Source organism: Pongo abelii, chromosome 4 (genome assembly GCF_028885655.2).
Source record: "Pongo abelii isolate AG06213 chromosome 4, NHGRI_mPonAbe1-v2.0_pri, whole genome shotgun sequence".
NCBI classification, from domain to species: domain Eukaryota; kingdom Metazoa; phylum Chordata; class Mammalia; order Primates; family Hominidae; genus Pongo; species Pongo abelii.
In genome coordinates, this window is record NC_071989.2 from 17,209,326 (window position 1) to 17,230,282 (window position 20,957).

The following is a 20,957-nucleotide window of genomic DNA, read 5'->3' on the forward strand; positions in this document are numbered from 1 at the left end:
CCAAAAGGACTGTTTACACATTCGCACAACCACTCATTTGCTCCTCCATAACCCCGTGATGGGCAGCAGAGGTCACTGCTCCTGCCTCTTCTGACAGGTAATGGAACTGGCAAGGGGACAGTAAGATATTGTCCCTACGGTCACAGAGCCCATGAGTCAGAGTGAAGGCGGGAACCCTGGATTTTTGAGAATTTGCCACATTGTGGATCTACAGCGAATGCCTTCTCCATCACCCATCCATCCACAGGGCTCTGTCAGCCTCATCACCTCATCACCATGGCTGACATCTCCGTGCCCCGTGTGTTCCACTTTTAATTAACTCCAGGGCGAACCACTCACTCCCTTCATCTGCACTGTCCTGGTCTGCTCAGGGCCTCACCTTGCATTGACTGATTTCCACAAAGGCTCCTTCCTCTGAGATTTCCCTCAGGGTCTTACCCCCTTAATCCAATCACCAAAAGGTGATACAACAGCCCAAGCCCTAATGAATTATTTTTGTAACAGGTCACCGAAGGTGGTGGGGGAAGGGCTTCAGCTCACAGAAGGACTTCACTTACTGCTGGGTTTTTACTGTTTGTGTCCATGCACATGACAAATGGCACTTCTGAACCTGCTAAAACAGGGATGTAAAATAACACTGGCAACCACAGTCATAGTTCTCGATCGTTTATTTCAAGAAAGACAAATTATGGTCGCACGCAGAGGCTCAGGACTGTAATCCCAGCACTTTGGGACGCTGAGGCGGGAGGATCACCTGAGGTCAGGAGTTCGAGACCAGCCAAGGCAGGAGGATGGCTTGAGCCCAGGAGTTTGAGACCAGCTTGGGCAACGTGGCGAAACCCCATCTCCACTAAAAATCGAAAATTAGCTGGGTGTGGTAGTGCATGCCTGTATCCCAGCTACTCGGCAGGCTGAGGTGGGAAGATCACCTGAGCCTGGGGAGGTCAAGGCTGTAGTGAGCCATGACCACGGCACTCCAGCCTGGGCAATACAGTGAGATCCCACCTCAAAAAAAATTATTTGAAATGTCAAGGGTTCCTTGGCAAAAATAATTACAGTCAAGGACATCTTATCTCCCCCATCTTAAACTTACCACCCCACTCTTCAATTTGCATGGATGACTTTGTCACTAAAGTATAGGCTACATGTGTAAGAGGTTCACTGAGTAATAAGAAAAGTTCAACATGCAATGTGAGTAAAAATGGCAGTTGGAGGTGGGGAAAGAGCTAGCTTGTTAAGCGTCAAGTAAAGCAAAGATAAAGTGTGGTAAGAAATCCTGGCTGGGACCATGGTTTGGCCAGGCACGGTGGCTCACGCCTGTAATCCCAGCACTTTGGGAGGCCAAGGTGGGCGGATCACGAGGTCAGGATATCGAGACCATCCTGGCTAACACGGTGAAACCCCGTCTCTACTAAAAATACAAAAAATTAGCCAGGCAGCTACTCCAGAGGCTGAGGCAGGAGAATGGTGTGAACCCGGGAGGCAGAGCTGGCAGTGAGCCGAGATCACAGCACTGCACTCCAGCCTGGGCGACAGAGTGAGACTCTCGTCTCAAAAAAAAAAAAAAAAAAAAGGAAGGAAAGAAAAAAGAAAAGAAAGAAATCCTGGCTGGGTGCAGTGGCTCACACCTGTAATCCCAGCACTTTGGGAGGCCAAGGCCGGCAGATTACTTGAAGTCAGGAGTTCGAGACCAGCCTGGCCAACATGGTGAAACCCCATCTCTACTAAAAATACAAAATTAGCCAGGCGTGGTGGCAGGTGCCTGTCATCCCAGCTACTTAGGAGGCTGAGGCAGGAGAATCGTTTGAACCTGGGAGGCAGAGATTGCAGTGAGCCGAGATCATGCCACTGCACTCTAGCCCGGGCAACAGAGTGAGACTCCATCTCAAAAAAAAAAAAAAAAAAAAAAAAAGAAATCCTAAGGTCTATGAGACAACATTTGCCATGGGCTCACGTCATTTCTCACTCTATGAAAAGATATTGTTACCGCTCCACAAATGGCCATGATGATGCCATGCAGTTTAAGAGCGTGGACACATGCAGCTCCCAAACACGAGGCGGGGCCAGGTACCGGTTTCCTCATGTTGGATTTCAAATTCCACAAGAATAAATAAGCTGGTCGGTTTAATGGCTTTTCAGAAATAGAAAGTACGTTCTATTTTGAAGCACATAAAAACATTTTCTTGTCAGAAAAGTTCCACATAACTCACCCCCAAAATACATTCCCTTGCCCATTTTAATAATTTGCAACAGCTGCAACACAAATTGCTTAAAAATGTTGGGAGAAGCTCACTTCATTTCTTCAATCCAAAATCTACCAAGTCAAGGTTTTCAAAAGGCCTAATGGTATAACACCTAGTATCAAATTTCACACCCCCAAAAAATCAAGTATCATTTGACTTCAGCATGCATATGTATATCAAAACATCATGTTGTATATCTTAAATAGAGCCAATAATGTTTTTTTTTAAATCAAGTGTAACTGGCCGGGTGCAGTGGATCACGCCTATCTATAATCCCAGCACTTTGGGAGGCTGAGGCAAGTGGGTCATTTGAGGTCAGGAGTTCAAGACCAGCCTAGACAACATGGCAAAACCCCATCTCTATTACAATTAAAAAAAAAAAAAATTAGCTGGGCATGGTGGCAGGTGCCTGTAATCCCAGCTACTGGGGACGCTGAGGTAGAGGAATCACTCGAACTCAGGAGGTGGAGGTTGCAGTGAGCCAGAGGTTGCAGTGAACCGAGATCACACCACTGCACTCCAGCCTGGGCCACAGAGTGAGACTCTACCTCTAAAAAAAGGCTGGGTGCAGCAGCTCACGCCTGTAATCCCAGCACTTTGGGAGGCAGAGGCGGGCGGATCACGAGGTCAGGAGATCGAGACCATCCTGGTTAACACGGTGAAACCCCATCTCTACGAAAAATATAAAAAAATTAGCTGGGCATGGTGGCGGGCGCCTGTAGTCCCAGCTACTCAGGAGGCTGAGGCAGGAGAATGGCAAGAACCCAGGAGGAGGAGCTTACAGTGAGCCAAGATCGTGCCACTGCACTCCAGCCCGGGCGACAGAGCGAGACTCCGTCTCAAAAAAAGAAAAAAAAATCAAGTATAACTGAGAAAACTTAAAGTGACTCACTGGCCTCATACAGGGTGCTTATAGAGACCAAGGTACCCAGGTTGGATGTCACAATCCCAATGCAGAAATAACTCATCTAAACAGCATGGTTTGGTCAAGTCAGAAGACACCAAGTCCACAGCCCTGAAGAACCTCCCCTGGCACTGCTTCACTCCCTCGGGACTAAGATTCTGATCAGTAACAACAAGGGATCCTCTGTTACCCCACATGACCGCTATGTGCTACATAAATCAGAGGTACGTATCATCGCTATTGTTAATGAAAATAAAACCACAATGCTTTTCGTCATGTAGTCCTGAAAAGCTGGATGTAGAAGATACAATTTGAAATGCACTGGGGAAATGGGTTATTTAAAGTCCGTGCTATGGCAGCTAAAGGGAAGAATTGTTAAGAAGTGAGATCCATTATCCAGATTTATTTCGTACTTACCATCCCCCCGTTTCCTTCTCTCTCAAACATCTCGGCTAAATACGGCAGTGACTTACTTCCTAAATCTTTATCTTGAATGCAACTTCAGCTGTAAGTTACAGATCCATATGTTCAGTGGTCCACTGGCTCAAACTCAACAGACATGGCTAATCTCCCCCAAACACCTGTTACTTCACACACAGATACAACTTGACAAATGGCACCACATCCTACCCAAATGAGTAATCCAGTAATCCTACATAAATTCAGCTTACTTGGCCCCCAAACCCAGTTAAACACTTAGCATCTACCTCTTGGTATCTCACACACTAACCCCTCCTAACTGGAAGCCCCTCCTTTCTCATCCACCATCCTGTGGCCAAGTGACGCATCCCCAAAACGCACGCTTAAAGTTATCCCCTAGAGCTTTCATGAGTCCGTTCAAGCTCACTGAGTTGCACAGAGCCATTCCTTCCTCCATTGCTCTCGACCCCCTTGCCAGCCAGCAGCATGCAACCTTTGTTCTGGCATCTAGAATGTCCTGCGTTGGATATTAAATAACAACGCATCACGCTATTTCCTGTCTTTCCACATGATGATCTGCTGCCAGGACAGCTACCCTCCTTCTTGGCCAAATTCTTCTACATATGCTCAAAACTCAGGCCAACTATTAATAGCACCTCAGCGAGGAATCATTTTCTGACCCTCCCACACCCTCCTCATTGTGACGCTCCTTCTTTGTGTTCCCATGTATTCTTATCACACCCATTGTCACCCTCAGCTATTGTTCATGGTTTGCCTGTGTCTGTCTTCACTAATCAGTTTGGTGCCTTTCATTTATTCAATCTTTCAACAAGCCATTCCTATTCCTGTAAGCCAGAGTCATTCTGCATCCTTGGAGCCTAACACAGAGCCTGGTACCCAGGCAGAGCGGAATCAGCATCGATATGCTGAGGACACATGATTTCACCACCAATCCACCAAATAAATTCATGTTTTAACTGTCTTCTAGTGCTTTATGCCCACTACGTTCTACATAACCAAATTGTCCGATGTTGTCCAATTAAACAATTAGAAACATTTCAGCCAGGTGTAGTGACTCATGCCTGTAATCCCAGCACTTTAGGAAGCCCAGGTGGGAGGATCACTTGAGGCCAGAAATTTGAGACCAGCCTGAGCAACACAACAAGCCTCCATCTCTACAAAAAATTTTAAAAATACAAAAAATTAGCTGGGTGTGGTGGCACCCACCCATAGTCCCAGCTACTTGGGAAGCTGAGGTAGGAGGACTACTTGAGCCCAGGAGTTGGAGGCTGTGGTGCGCTATGATCGCACCACTACACTCCAGCCTGGGCAAAAGAGTGAGGTCTAAATAATAATAAATAAAAATAAAAAATAAACACTTAGAAACAATTTTTTAAAAATCGTGAAGCATTCAAGTTTGTTGAAAATTAAACCATCCCAAGAGACAAGTTGTTAACTGAAGTCAAGATCTTCAAGGTAGAGGCTGGCATTTCCATTTCACCTGAGTGAATTTCTCACTAAAATTCTCTCCTGATGGAAAGGAATGTATCTTTTTTATTATTATTATTTTTGAGACAGTCTCACTCTATTGCAAAGGCTGGAGTGCAGTGGCACAATCTCGGCTCACTGCAACCTCCTCCTCCCAGGTTCAAGTGATTCTCCTGCCTCAGCCTCCCAAGTAGCTGGGACTACAGGCGCCCACCACCACACCCGGCTAATTTTTGTATTTTTAGTAGAGATGGGGTTTCACCATGTTGGCCAGGCTGGTCTCAAACTCCTGACCATGTGATCCGCCTGCCTCGGCCTCCCAAAGTGCTGGGATTACAGGCATGAGCCACCGCGCCCAGCCTTGAAAGGAATCTAAACCCAAAGAGAGACAAGGAAGAAAAAAAAAATCACAAAAAAACAAGTTTCAAATTGCCACTCTCATGTGCTGATGTGGAAGCGGCCACTCCGGAGCATAAATGTTTGGTAAAGTTTTAAAATACATATAGTCAGACAGATGGTTACAATCATCTTTTGGCTACGAGTCTTGATTTCATGTGAAAAAAAAAAAAAAAAAAGCCAAAAAAACCAGAAAGTCCTGACAAACTGCACTGTGTTCATCTGTCCCAAGAGCACCCCAATGCCAAGGTAGTGCTAACCAACCAACCACGCGGCCTTCAGGCCACGCTGCCTCCGTGACAGGCGCGCGGTGACTTGACTTGAGCCTTGGAAAGGGATGGAAACAAGCCAACCAAGTCTACCTTGGGAAGACTCAACTCAAGAAAATGAAACACAGATTTCAATTTGCAAGATTCCCAAACAGTCCGCTCCACGGCAGGGTATGCCCAGCCTTCACATGGCAAGCAGGCTGTGACTTCCTGCAGGTGAACTTGGTTCAACCGGCTGCTGAAATCAATAGGCCTTTCTCTGGCTGATGCCTGCTAACACATTTTGCCTGACAGATGCAGACTTCAAAGTTAATTCAGAAGCAACATCAAACACATTTGCAGATTCGGGCTGGAATGCCACCTAACCAAAGAAGGATATTTTTGAAACACCTAAAAATACATTAGCTGTGAAGCATAGTTCGTGCTTACAGAAGCATTTATCTTTAGAAACAGCCCCATTTCTTAAAATTGGCTCCTTTGATTCTGATCTCTGTGCTGTTTGTTCGGCAAGACCAACAAACTAACCGAAAGGCTGGGTGGAACAGGGAAGAGCTTCCTCTGGAGCCAGCCTCAACACCATAATTGCAGGCGACTGCTGAAGTTCCCTGCAGCTCTCCCCGTGATGTGGTTTTGAGCCATTCCTTAGAGACTGGGAGAGGAGTCTCCTCCGCACAACTGACCCGGAGCTCCACAATCCCTATAATGAAGAGAGTGTGCTTCTCTTCCATTTAGCAGGAAACAAAACTGCCACGCCTCAGAACCTGGCAGCCCTTCCACTCTGGCCACTGAGCTTGCTTTCGGTACAACAGAAACCTCTCCTGCTCTTGTCAACACTGTGCTTAGATGCTGGGTACATGATAATTTGAGATGATCCAGGGCCAGACAGCACAGGAAGACAGAAAACAGGCACCTAAAAAACACTTGTTCTCACTCTGCTCAGGAGCTTCCAGGACGGTTAAGTGCCACGTTTTCACAGCCACAGCACTTGACAAGACCGGGAGACAGTGACATGCAGCCTCTTCCTTCACCTCCCTCCCCACAGTCCCCATGACTTTTCTCCCATCTCTATCCTGGTCTACAACCCTCAGCCCTCCCCCACTGAATTACTGCAACATGCTCTCAGCCCATCTGTCCTTTCTCGTCTCAGCCATATCACTTCCCTCTTAAATCTTCTGAAATTTTTCTCAGAGAAATTCTCCTTTCAGAAACCTCTAAACAGACTGGGTGCGGTGGCTCATGCCATAAATCCCAGCACTTTGGGAAGTCAAGGTGGGAGGACGGCTTGAGGTCAAGAGTTCAAGATCAGCCTGGACAACATAGCAAGATCCCAGTCTTGACAAAAATTTAAAAATTAGCCGGGCATGGTGGTGCATGCCTGTAGTCCCAGCTGCTCTAGAGGCTGACCTGGGAGGTCAAGGCTGCAAAGAACTATGATCACACCATTGCACTCCAGCCTGGGTGACAGAGCGGGATCCTGTCTCTAAAACAAAATAAAGGCCAGGCGCAGTGGCTCACGTCTGTAATCCCAACACTTTGGGAGGCCAAGGCGGGTGGATCTCCCGAGGTCAGTTCGAGACCAGCCTGGCCAACATGGTGAAACCCTGTCTCTACAAAAAAAAATACAAAAATTAGCCGGGTGTGGTGGCGGATGCCTGTAATCCCAGCTACTCAGGAGACTGAGGCAGGAGAATTGCTTGAACCCGGGAGTCGGAGGTTGCAGTGAGCTGACATGGCACCACTGCACTCCAGCCTGGGCGAAAGAGCAAGACTCCGTCTCAAAAAAAAACAAAAAGAAAATAAAACAAAGAAAAAAGAAAACTAACAAATATAGTGGGGTCTGTGTACCATCAACCCCAAACTTTCCAAGTGAGCTGTAAGTAGGGGAGGGATATTCTGGCACCCCTGACATCTTAGGCCAGATGACTCCGGGGCTGCCCCAGGTACTCTGGTATGTTTCTCAGCATCCCTGGCCTCTACACAGTAAATGCCAGTAGCATCGCTTGACCGTAACTATGAGACCAAAAATGTCTTTTAGATATTATAAAATGTCCCCAGGACAGAATCATCCTAGGTGGGGAACCAATGGTTTAAGGCTTCTAACCCCAGGCTGCCCATCCCACCTAGTTTCTGCACATTCCCCAGCAAACATCTGATTCCATGAGCAAAGGCAGCCTTCTCCCGCTGCAGTGATGCCGCATCAAACTCACTCTCATCTCTCCATCTTCATGTATGGTGTTCACTGGCCTTTCCTTTTCATCAATTCTTTTTTTTTTTTTCTTTTGTTGAGACAGGGTCTTGCTCTGTTTCCCAGGCTGGAGTACAGTGACACAATCTCGGCTCACTGCTGCCTCAACCTCCCCGGCTCAGGCGATCCTCCCACCTCAGCTTCCTGAATAGGTGGGACTACAGGGGCACGCCACCACGGCTGGCTAATTTTTGCAATCTTTTGTAGAGATGGGACTTTGCCAAATTGCCCAGGCTTGTCTTGAACTCATGGGCTCAAGCGATCCTCCAGCCTCAGCCTCCCAAAGGGCTGGGATTACAGGCGTGAGCCACCACGCCAGGCTTTCTACTCAACCCTGATTGATCTCATGCCTTTGTAGTGTCACCACCACCACCACCTCCACAGGGCTTCCTGAGTCAACGCATAGGTTATGTCTCTGTACCACAAACACAAACTCTGCTCCTCCTCTCCTTAGCGGGTGTGTATTTGTCCTCGCCAGGTCTTAGCAGGCGGTGGCAGGAGATGAAGAAGTCTAGGCCCTCATCAGACCGTCTCCAAGGAAGGAGGCAATCAGGAGAGAGCCAACCCCCTCCCCTCCAGGCAGCAAACCCATAGCCAAAGGGTGGAAATCTGGGGCCCCTGGCTGGGAACTGGGGCTGAGCAGGGCTCTAGTCTCGAAGTGGCCAGAGGAAGGATAAGGTTGGCGAGGTGAAGTCTCAGGCAGGAAGAGCCTGGGAGTTCCAGGAAGAGAATCTAACAGAGGCACAGAAGGTGGGGCTGCTGCACGGGCAGTTACAGCCAGCGCAGAGTGGCTCTAACCCAGGCACTGCAGCTTAAACCATGCAGTCCAGACCTATGGACGCTGACATCAAACTCGGTAAGGCCTCTGTCCCCTCAAGGACAAGCCTGGGGCAGGGATGCACCCACAGGAATAGCTAAAGGGCCCAGCGGTAAGGTTCAGGGGCTTCATAAGCACAGTCAAACCCAAGCCTGTGTCATCCTCACATAACCCTCAATGACAGGCCTTCAGCTATCCAAGGCCATGTGCTGTGAGCTGGCCTTGGTGTTATCTCCCCACTAAATTGCAAGCTTTGAGGCTAGGGATGATGCTGTAAACTTCTTCCAAATCCCCCTGAAAATGGAGCCAAGTTCAAGGCAGGAACTTTCTAAATAAACACTTGTTGCTATGGGATGGCTAAGATGGAGAGAAAGGTACAAAGGTTAAAGTTCCCAGAGCTTTCACTTCTTTTACTTTAAAACATCCCTGTTGGAGGGATTATGATACCTGACCTTTGAAAACACGTTAATTTTAAAAACTGGTGTTCAGAAAGATTCAATTATCAATACAGAGCCAAAGAGGAGGTTAGTGAAGAAAAGGGGGGATCAACTTTAACTTGACTATTCTGGGTGCTTTTATTTATTTATTTTTTTATCACTTTCTACCCCATTTCAATAGAAGATGCCAAAAGCTACAAGAAAAAAATATTTTCCTGGTTTCTGACAAAGTTCTCAGATAAAAAGACCAGTCCCCAAGGAGAAAAAGCTAACAGTACTCCTTAGCAAAGAATGGCAGCCTCTCTACCTGGCAATGAGCCACTTGCCAGCAACCCACGGAACCTGCCAGCTCAGAACAGAAAGTCAACAAATAATGAAACATCCAGACGCCAGCAGGGGGAAAATGCCACAGGAGTCCCTCCTCAATGATATGACTCAAAGGAGAGTACCTGGCTGAATGTGGAGGCTCATGCCTGTCATCCCAACACGTTGGAAGGCCCAGGTGGGAGGATCACTTGAGCCCAGGAGTTCAAGACCAGCCTGTGCAACATAGCAACATTTTATAAATTAAAAAAAAAAAAAAAACACTTAAAAATTAACCAAGTGCAGTGGCTCACACCTATAGTCCTATATATTATATACTGTAGTACTATATATATACTCAGGCGACAGGATCACTAGAGCCCAGGAGTTAGTTAAAAGCTGCAGTGAACAGCGATCATGTCACTGCATTCCAGCCCAGGTGACAAAGTGAGACCTTGTCTCTAAAAAACAAACAAAAAAAAAACAAAAAAAAGGAGGACACCTATGGTGGGCAGAATAATGGCTCCTCCCGCAAAGACATCCATCCACACTCATCCCAGAGCCTGTGACTAGATAATGTCACATGGCAAAGGGGCTGTGCACAGGTGATTATGGTTATGAAGCCTGAGATGGGGAGATCATCCGGGGAGGCCCAATCTAATCACATGAGGCCTTAAAAGCACACAGCCTTTCTTGGCTGCAGCCAGAGAGAGAAGACAGTGGAGGAGAAGGAGGAAAGATCTGAAGCCGGGAGAAGGAAGCAATACATGGTTACTAGCACTGAAGACGAAGAAAGGGAGCCAGAGATCAGGAGACCAGAGAATTTGAGCAGCCTCTAGAAGCTGGGAACAGCCCTCAGGTGACAGCAAGAAAACAAGGACCTCAGTCCTCCAACTGCAAGTAACTGAATTCAGCCAACAACACAATGAGCATAAATGGATCCTCCCCTAGAGCTTCTGGAAACAGACGCAGCCCTGCTGATACCTTGATTTCTGCTGGGGAGACCTATGGGACTTCCAACCTACAGAACTGTAAGAGGGCAAGTAGCTTTGTTCTTTTTTTTGAGATGGAGTCTCGCTGTCGCCCAGGCTGGAGTGCAGTGGCGCGATCTCCGCTCACTGCAAGCTCTGCCTCCCAGGTTCACGCCATTTTCCTGCCTCAGCCTCCCGAGTAGCTGGGACTACAGGTGCCCGCCACCACACCCAGCTAATTTTTTGTACTTTGTTTTTTTTAGTAGAGACGGGGTTTCACCACGTTAGCCAGGATGGTCTCGATCTCCTGACCTCGTGATCCACCCGCCTCGGCCTCCCAAAGTGCTGGGATTACAGGTGTGAGCCACTGCGCCCAGCCACTTTGTTCTTTTAAGCTGGTACACTTATGGTAATTGGTTATTCAGCAAAAGAAAACTAATGCAACATCTCTGGAACAATTCAAGTCATTTTATTTTTTTTCTCTTTTAAAGATATAGACAGGCATTGCTCCGAGCCAGGATCAAATGTGGAGAAGCAGTGGCTGTTCTGACAGGTGGCGGTCTTGTCTCCATGCAAGCGGAGTCCAACAGATGTTGGCATCTCCAGTAAATGGCTTCAATGATAATTTAAAAAAATCATGGTGGCTGCCTTATGGATAATATACAATTTTGCAAGCCTCAAACGGAAGGTCTACAATGGCATAATTAACTGAACTGAACTGCAAATTGGATGCACAAAAATCCTGCGGGTTTCCCCTTAGAAAGGAAGAATATGACCTTATTCCAAGACCAAGATCTTACTCATAGTATTTATTGGCAATTTAGCTATCAGGTTTAACAACATTATCATGAAAAGTGGAAAATAAATAAAAAACTTTTTAAAAGGGTCTGCCTTTTAAACCCCTTGTGTAGTTTTTTTTCCTTCTAATTTACTTACTTTTTCTTGACTATTGAAAATGTACAATAACAACTTGTGTCTAGGTGGGCATGCCGGCACATGCCTATAATCCCAGGTACTCAGGAGGCTAAGGCAGGAGGATCACTTTGGCTCAGGAGTTTGAGTCTAGCCTGGGCAACACAGCAAGACACCATTACAAAAAAAAAGAAAAAAAAACTTGTGTTTTTTCTCTAATGACAGCAAAGTATGAGTTTCAAAATATAGACTGAGCATCCCTTGTGTGAAACTCCTGGGACAAAAAGTGTTGTGGATTTCAATATTTTTTGGATTTTGGAATATTTGCATACTGTGTACTGGTTAAGCATAATTTAAGTTAAATTCAAAATCCAAAATATTCCCAATGAGCACTTCCTTTCAGCATCACATCAGCATGCAAAATGTCTTGGATTTTGAAGCATTGGGATTTGGAGTTTTTGGATTAGGTATATTCAACCTATCTGCACCTACAAGAGACATACACCAATAAAAAATTTTAAAATCCAGGTTCACATTTTATGAACTACAAGACTATTTGTAACACGAATGGCATGTATTTTATAAATATTTATTGCACAACTACCAGGTGCCTGGCAGTGTCCTTGGCTCCAGGAAGACAAAATAAGTCCTTGACAAACCTAGCAAAGAAACTGCTTTGTAAACAAATAGTTACACGACAGTGTCAAATATTTAATAATAACAACACATGCACAGTGCAGCAGTCATGTGGATACCTATGCAGTGGTATTCTATGGGAAAGAGGTAATTCACTGGTCATCTACAAGGGGATTTTTGAGATGGGAACAGAGAAATAAATGCACATTATGCCAGCTCATGCAAAACACAGAATGCATCGCCACTTTCACACCAACATGTATAAACATTACCTTTTCTGAACATATGGAAAATATTTTAATCTAAAGACTGAGGACAAGCTAGCTCAGCAAGTCAGAGGACTACAGCATCATTGCATTTCTCTGGACAGGGCTGTTTGAAAACATTTGGCAAACATTAGGTCGATCTGACAAAAATGACACTTTCACAGTATAAAAAAAAAAAAGGCCGGGCACGGTGGCTCATGTCTGTAATCCCAGCACTTTGGGAGGCCGAGGCAGGCGGATCACAAGGTCAGGAGATCGAGACCATCCTGGCCAACATGGTGACCTCGTCTCTACTAAAAATACAAAAATTAGCTGGGTGTGGTGGCACACACCTGTAGTCCCAGCTACTTGGGAGGCTGAGGCAGGAGAATCACTTGAACCCAGGAGGCGGAGCCTGCAGTGAGCCAAGATCGCGCCACTGCACTCCAGCCTGGTGACAGAGCGAGACTCTGCCTCAAAAAAAAAGGCAAATACACTCTTTTTTTTTTTTAACTGAGTAAAATTTAGCAGTTTAAACCCATAAATATCTAATTCTTTCTCTTTCCCAGCTCCTTTCTCAGTCTAAGGGTAGATAAATTGTTAGAACCTGAATATTAAGCATGCCTTGAGTTTTTTTGTTTTTTTTTTTTGAGATGGAGTCTTGCTGTCCCCGGGTTGGAGTGCAGTAGTGCGATCTTAGCTCACTGTAAACTCCGCCTCCCAGGTTCAAGCGATTCTCCTGCCTCAGGCTCCCGAGTAGCTGGGATTACAGGCGCACGCCACCCACGCCCAGCTAATTTTTGTATTTTCAGTAGAGACGGGGATTCACCATGTTGGCCAGGATGGTCCGATCTCTTGATCTCGTGATCCGCCCGTCTCAGCCTCCCAAAGCGCTGAGATTACAGGCGTGAGCCACCGCACCTGGCCTATTTTTTTTTTTGAGAGGGAGTTTCACTCTGTCGCCCAGGCTGGAGTGCAGTGGCGTGATTTTGGCTCACTGCAACCTCTGCCTCCCTGGTTCAAGCAATTCTCCTGCCTCAGCCCCCTGAGTAGCCGGGATTACAGGCATGGGCCACCATGCCCGGCTAGTTTTTGTATTTTTCGTAGAGACGGGATTTCACCATGTTGGTCAGGCTTGTCTCAAACTCCGGATCTCGTGATCCGCCCACCTCGGCCTCACAAAGTGCTGGGATTACAGGTGTGAGCCACCGCGCCTGGCAAAGGCTAATTTATTATTAATCATAATCACAAACTTATTTGCAAAGAGAAATTTAACTCCTAAAGAATACAAATTACTAAAAGATCAAGAGTTTTTAAAGTATTATAATTTTGGCTTAAAAACTATATAAATTTGAGCTGGACAAGAGAAATAAACATACATAACCAGTTGCCTTTAGTTTCCTATAAAGACTTGCAAACAGGCAGATGGAAAAGGGGAGAAAATCTGCAGGTCAACTGATCTTGACAGATAATGTAGTATCTGTACTTTCATGTCAAAAATTTATAACAAGTGATTTTTAAATATCACTTTATAATAGAGGTATAGTCACATTTCATAGAAGTTGAGAGAAAAATGTGCATGACCACTTTTTATGTATTTCTCCATTCAAAATAGCAAGCAGGAATCCCACAACTTAGAAAGATGGGTTCCCTTGAATGCAAGTATCACCCTAGGGTGGGCTCCAGAGCCAGAAAAATGATTGAAAATCCATAGAAAGAGAAAAATCCAGAAAAGATAGCTTAAGCTCAAGTACTCATGTCAACAAGACAATATTTTCCCTCGGTCAGTCTAACAACTCCGTGACTTCCTTCCGAAGCAGAACACTTAGAAACTGAACACAACAGAGCGTATTCACAAGCAGCAAGGTCAAACTACCTCGACGTGCAGAAGGCCCTTCCACAGAAAGTAAATCCCCACTAATAAAACCTACGCAATAAACTCTAGGAAAACATGATTTATTGACCCAAGTTTCTAATGTGGCAAATCCATTAAAAACATAATTTTACTTAGATTTTAACAAGAGTTCTCAAAAGGCAAGAAATACTCTCTGAAAACAAAAATAAGCATTCACTCAAACGTGAGGATCTTTTTAAAGGAATTACAAATGGAACTTACATATATTTGATTTCTCTTATACCGCTGGAATAAGTTATACATGATGGAGCCGCCATGGAGCTCTGTCAAGGACGCCATGTCATCCACGCCCTCCTCGTTCGTGGGGTGCATAGCAGTCACCTTCTGGTGGGTAATTGTGCTCTGCTTATAAGTGAATACCTGAGGGAGGGAGAGGAATTCAATTATTTCATTATCAGCAGTAAGTGATTTTTCACACAAGTTTCCCAAACTGACAACACCATCTCAGTATAATTTCAGCAAAAAGATTATAAATTGGACAATAAAAAATATATTGCAAAAATATTTTTCATTTTATGTTACCTATCTCTCTGTGTGTATGTGTGTGTGTGTGTGTGTATATATATATATTTTTGTTGTTGTTGTTGTTGTTTTGAGGCATGATTTCACTCTGTCACTCAGGCTGGAGTGCAGTGGCATGATTACAGCTCACTGCAGCCTCTACCTCTGAGGCTCAAGCGATCCTCCCACCTCAGCCTCCTGAGTAGCTGGGACTACAGGCGTGTGCCATCAGCCAGCTAATTTTTACATTTTTTTTTTTTTTTTTACATACAGGGTTTTGTCATGTTGCCCAGGCTGGTCTCAAACCCCTGGGCTCAAGCAATCCACCTGTCTTGGCCCCCCAAAGTACTGGGATTACAGGCATGAGCCACGGAGCCCAGCTGTCACCTATATATTTCTAAAAGAAGCAATTATTTTGACCATTGCTATTAGATGTTCCTAAAAGATATTAGTTCAAGTATGAACCATCTTTTGGGAGTCATAGAAATTATAAACTTCTAGTTCACTTCTCTGCATTATTTCTCCGTTTCATATAAATCTGTAACAATTAAGAAACTTTCTAAGTTTTAGAAAGTAATTTGGTTTCCCTATATAATGTTTCATATTGAATCATATAATTTCAAAGCTTTATAATAGTTATTCCATTTAATTATTAAGTACTTTAAATATGATATACATTCATATTGATTAAATAGTCTATGTATCTTTTCAAAGACTGGAACACATCATCACAGGAATATTTAGAAAATCTCCTTGGACAATATTCCCTTTCAACCAGGATATATAGCATTTGTGTTCTCTCTCGGCAGAACAAATGCACTCCGATTTAAAATAAAATTGGTTTTTTTGTTTGCTCAAGAACCTATCTTCTTTAAAATTCCAAAAACAGCAATGAGTGCTACAGACATGTTATAGCATGTACATAAGGCGACTCTGGTACCGTCAGATTGCTGAATTTGCATGGATTTCTAATGTCTACTCAGTGCTCTTCGTCCTAAGTGATTTGGTTCAGGATTAACCACATCACATTAAGCTCCATCTGTTGACCAAAGCTTGACCAGCTTTATAAACTCAAGCAATAACAAAATCGTTTGATTGCGGAGTTCCACTCCGTATTTACTCATTTACTATAGTTGGTAGTTTTTAAATACTTGGATTACAAGCCTCCTTTAAGTAAAATAAAAACATCAAGAGATTTTTTAAAAAAGGATGTTAAATAACATGAAAAGTGCTCAGCCTTCAGACACGCACACACTGGCATGAGCATGTGTGCACACAAAACAATTTTCTGCAATCATATGTGCGGAATGTTTTTATTGGAGAGGCTATTTTTAGATACTGACTGGCTGCCTACATGGCAACAAATGGTATGTTATTGCAAAGGAGAATGACACACTAAGAAATGCAAAAGTACCAATCCAATGGTTTTCATGAGCCATGACAAATGGCATGTTTCATTTTTCTAGAGAAAAATTACAACTTCAGCAGTAGCATTTCTGCCACATGAACCACAAGAGCTGGTCAAGCCAGTCCTGAGAAACTGCTCGAGGCCAAGGTAGGGACCCACCCGTCTCTTATGAAGAAAAGCCACTGTCCCCAGCTGCTTCCTGGGCTCAGACATCCACCAGGAGAAGAGACAGTCCTAGCGGCCCCATCTCATGGTAAGGTGGCCAACCCTGCCACATGAGCCCCACAGGGCTGGCAGAAGCCTGGGGCCATCTAGGGAACAGGGTAGAAGTGCTTCGCACCCAGAAGGCACAAGGACAACCAAGAGTGAAGAAACACGTAGACCCTTCATTTTAAGTCATCAACACCAGAAGAAAGTTAAGAAACAGAAACTTAGGCCGGAGGCGAAGCAGCCTTGGGACAACCTAGAAATTCCCAGAAGTGAAACAGCTAGAACGCCCTGCCTTCCCCCAGCACGCCACATCCCCATGATGCCAATCCAGGCACGTTTTCAGAACAGCTACAACCAGACAGGTACTTGCATCTTCCAAAGAAAGTGCCGACCAGGGTTGGGCAGAAAGAGAACTTGCCTGCTGGTCAACTCTCGGTCAACCAAGTAGTATAAAGAAGGGCCCATGCCACCTGCCAGCTCCCGGCACACACCCGAGGTCTCATCTCACTCTGCTGACTCAAGGCTCCTGCCAGCACAACTCGAGTTCCCTTCCCAAATTTTCTTCTAAGCAAGAAGACAGGGCACTGAAGCCAGCACAACTATCTCCCTCTCCAGCCCCTGCAAACTCACCACCAGCAAGTCCTTCTCAACATGAAAACAAAACAGCTTCTACCACCTGTCACTCTAGGTATACTGAGAAATCCAGATTTTGAAGATTTAGAATATTATAATTTTTACTTGTATTTATATTGATACATATTCTGCTTTCTGGAAATAATCATACATAATACTTAAGACACTACAAAACATACATACTAATTATATTTTACATATATGTAATATACACATACATATTACATATAATGTGTATGGTACATATTTCACACATATATAAAACATCTTATATGTAATATATATCTTATATGTATTTTACACATATAAAACATCTTATGTATTATATATTATACATGTATAGATATAACACATCTTATATATATTATTATATATAAGATCTTATATCTTAAGATACCTTAGATCTTAATATATTACGTAAGATGTTTATATACATATATGTATAATATATAATATATAAGATGTTTTATATATGTATAATGTATAATATATAATATATAAGATGTTTTGTATATGTATGTATATATGTATAAAATATCTATATAAGGTGTATATATATATATATAAAATGATTTAATGTTTACATCCTATGTAAGCAAGACAATGTATAGCCCAAGTGAACAGTTCAGAGCTGGAAACCATCACTGAAAAATAGGGCTATAACCTGTAAACTAGAGTTCCCCACCTTCACACATTTGACTTCCTTTCCTCCTATTTTCTTTTTTTTTTTTTTTTTTTTTTTTGAGATGGAGTCTCACTCTGTCACCCAGGCTGGAGTGCAGTGGTGCGATCTCAGCTCACTGCAAACTCCACCTCCCGGGTTCACACCATTCTCCTGCCTCAGCCTCCCGAGTAGCTGGGACTACAGGCGCCTGCCACCACACCCGGCTAATTTTTTGTATTTTTAGTAGAGACGGGATTTCACCCTGTTAGCCAGGATGGTCTCGATCTCCTGACTTCGTGACCTCATGATCCGCCTACCTCGGCCTCCCAAAGTGCTGGGATTACAGGCGTGAGCCACCGCACCCGCCCCTTTCCTCCTATTTTCAGGAGCACATTGCGCATGCCCATTCCAGGGGTGGACAAATCAAGAGAACTAGAATCATTCCTTCTCACGACCACAGGAAGACAGAATCGTGATGGGAGACAATAGTTACATGAATAAAACAGAAGGCTAGGAACAGGAAAAAACAAAAACAAAAAACATTATGTCAAGATACAGGATTGCAGCTGCTCAAAACAATGAGTATTTCAAAAAAAAAAAAAAAAAAAGAGAGTAGTAGAGAAAAATGTATTTGTGGAGGAAAAGTAAGGATAACCATCCATTCAGAAGTGGGTTCAAGTTTGTAAAGCTCTTAGAACATTGTCTGGCATTCAGAAGGTGCTAAATAAGGATCAGATACATTTAGAAATTTGGGGAGAGCATCAGGAAGAATAGCTAATGGATGCTGGGCTTAAGACCTAGGTGATGGGATGGTGTGCACGGCAAGCCACCACGGCACACATTTACCTACATGACAAACTAAACTTAGAAGTTGGAAAAAAAAAAAAAAGTCAAGCAAATAATTCCTATGAAGAAAAAAATTTAGAAATTTAGAAAATCACTCATTCAAGCAAATTTTTAAACATTGTTTGGCTGGTGTGTTCTAGGCATTGGGGATCGAGCTTACATTCCAATTCAAGGGAAGAAAATAAAATACAAGTGAATAGATAGTATCACAGGTGGTGATGGAGTCTATGAAACGTAATAAAGGTCAGGGTGAGGCTGAGGCGGGCAGATCACGAGGTCAGGAGATCGAGACCATCCTGGCTAACATGGTGGAACCCGTTTCTACTAAAAATACAAAAAATTAGCCCGGCGTGGTGGTGGGCGCCTGTAGTCCCAGCTACTCGGGAGGCTGAGGCAGGAGAATGGCATGAACCCGGGAGGCAGAGCTTGCAGTAAGCCGAGATCGTGCCACTGCACTCCAGCCTGGGCGACAGAGCAAGATTCCATCTCAAAAAAATAAAAAAATAAAATAAATAAAAATAAAGGTCAGGGTGGACTAAGGAGTACCTGGGGGTTATAATTACATCAGGTATTCGGGGGCAGCCTGATGGATTAACATTAAAGGAAAAACCCTAAGGAGGTGAGAAACAGAACCAGCGCCCAGCGTTCTAGTGTCTTAATACATTATTGGGTGAGTGAACACCTGATTTAATTTGGAGACTTCAAAGGATTAATGAGACCCACAATCTTACTGAAGAATTTCTTAAGAGAGATTCTTGAACTATCAAAAGTCACCTCTATGTGCAACAATTAGCAGGGTATTAGTCGTGCAAGGTATACAGCAGGAAAGAAAACTCTAAATTTAAAGAATGGGATTATTGTCTGGGCTCAGTAGTTCACACCTGTAATCCCAGCACTTTGGGAGGCTGAGGCAGCAAACAGATCACTTGAGGCCAGGAGTTCAAGACCAGCCTGGCCAATGTGGTGAAATCCCGACTCTACTAAAAACCCCAAAATTAGCCAGGCATGGTGGCGCGTGACAGTAATCCCAGCTAATCAAGAGGCTGAAGCATGAGAATCACTTGAACCCGGGGGGCAGATGTTGTAGTGAGCCGAGATGGTACCACTGTACTCCAGTCTGGATGACAGGGCAAGACTCCATCTTGGAGGGGGGAAAAAAAGTGGGGTGGGAGGGGGGATTTTTTTTTTTTTTTTTTTTTTTTTTTTTTTTGAGACAGAGTCTCACTCTGTCACCCAGGCTAGAGTGCAGTGGCACAATCTCGGCTCACTGCAAACTCCGCCTCCAGGGTTCACGCCATTCTCCTGCCTCAGCCTCCCTAGTAGCTGGGACTACAGGTGCCCGCCACCACGCCCAGCTAATTTTTTTTGTATTTTTAGTAGAGATGGGGTTTCCCCATGTTAGCTAGGATGGTCTTGATCTCCTGACCTCGTGATCCGCCCACCTCGGCCTCCCAAAATGTTCGGATTACAGGCATGAGCCACCGCGCCTGGCTGGAGGCAGGGGAGGCGGTTACTTTTATAGAAATTTTCCTGAAAGAAACAAGGGCCACAATACTGTAACAAGATGTTTTTCTAAAAATCACAAGTTGGAATAAACTTAGTTACTTTAATGCAGCATAAACCATAGAAAAGGAGGTAAGGAATGAGCAAAACATGGAGGATTAACAGACAAGAAATCCACTTGGATAAAATGATACCTGAGAACAAACTGTTCTGTTCTAGAAGTACAAACTGCTGGTGACATGGTGAACTGGATTGGCGTGGGTGCAGAACAAAGGAAACTGATCAATACAACTGAAAACATAATTTGGAGAAGGGGCTTATACACAGATTCCTTTTATTACAAGTCATTAGGAGCCCCCAGTCTTAAAACCTAACTTTTCCAACTGAAGGGAAATTAAAATGAAAAAAAAAAAACCCTAATCGATAGATGACGTACAGAGTATTCTCAAGCATGGCATCTTCCTCTCACACTAGCTTGCCTTTTCTTCTAGAGTAAAGGTTCTCAATCTCCTTCCCGCCCCCACCACTGCCAGGGACACTTGACAACACCTGGAAAGATTTTTGGTTGTTAGAATTTGGGGGAGAGGAGAAGGGTGCTACCTGGCATTAAATGGGCAGAGGCCAGAAATGCTGCCAAACATGAAAGTAATACCCAATACTACCCAAAATGTCAATAGTACGGTCTAGAAATGTCCTGAGATGCCAAACAACCAGACGTCTATGCAGACACTAAGAAAAAATGATGACAACAAGCCAATGCCTGTAAGTAAAACTTTTCATAAATCATAAAAACATCTTTCAGCCGGGCGCAGTGGCTCACGCTTGTAATCCCAGCACTTTGGGAGGTCAAGGCAGGCGAATCACGAGGTCAAGAGATTGAGACCAACCTGGCCAACATGGTGAAATCCCGTCTCTACTAAAAATACAAAAATTGGCTGGGCATGGTGGCACACACCTGTTGTCCCAGCTACTCGGGAGGCTGAGGCAGGAG

The 20,957-nt window shown here is 44.3% G+C and overlaps 1 protein-coding gene and 1 pseudogene across 5 annotated transcripts in view; one reads left to right on the top strand and one right to left on the bottom strand.

The window, feature by feature from the left end:
• Positions 1 to 20,957, bottom strand: part of MYO10 (myosin X) — a 268,155-nt gene that overhangs the window by 136,108 nt on the left and 111,090 nt on the right. For all 5 annotated transcript variants that reach the window (XM_024246955.3, XM_063724070.1, XM_054555429.1 and 2 more), the window contains exon 3: positions 14,403 to 14,561. In XM_024246955.3, the coding sequence (XP_024102723.2) occupies positions 14,403 to 14,561 (159 nt within the window). The remainder of the gene's footprint in view (positions 1 to 14,402; positions 14,562 to 20,957) is intronic.
• On the top strand, positions 9,593 to 19,865 carry LOC134761380 (uncharacterized; annotated as a pseudogene).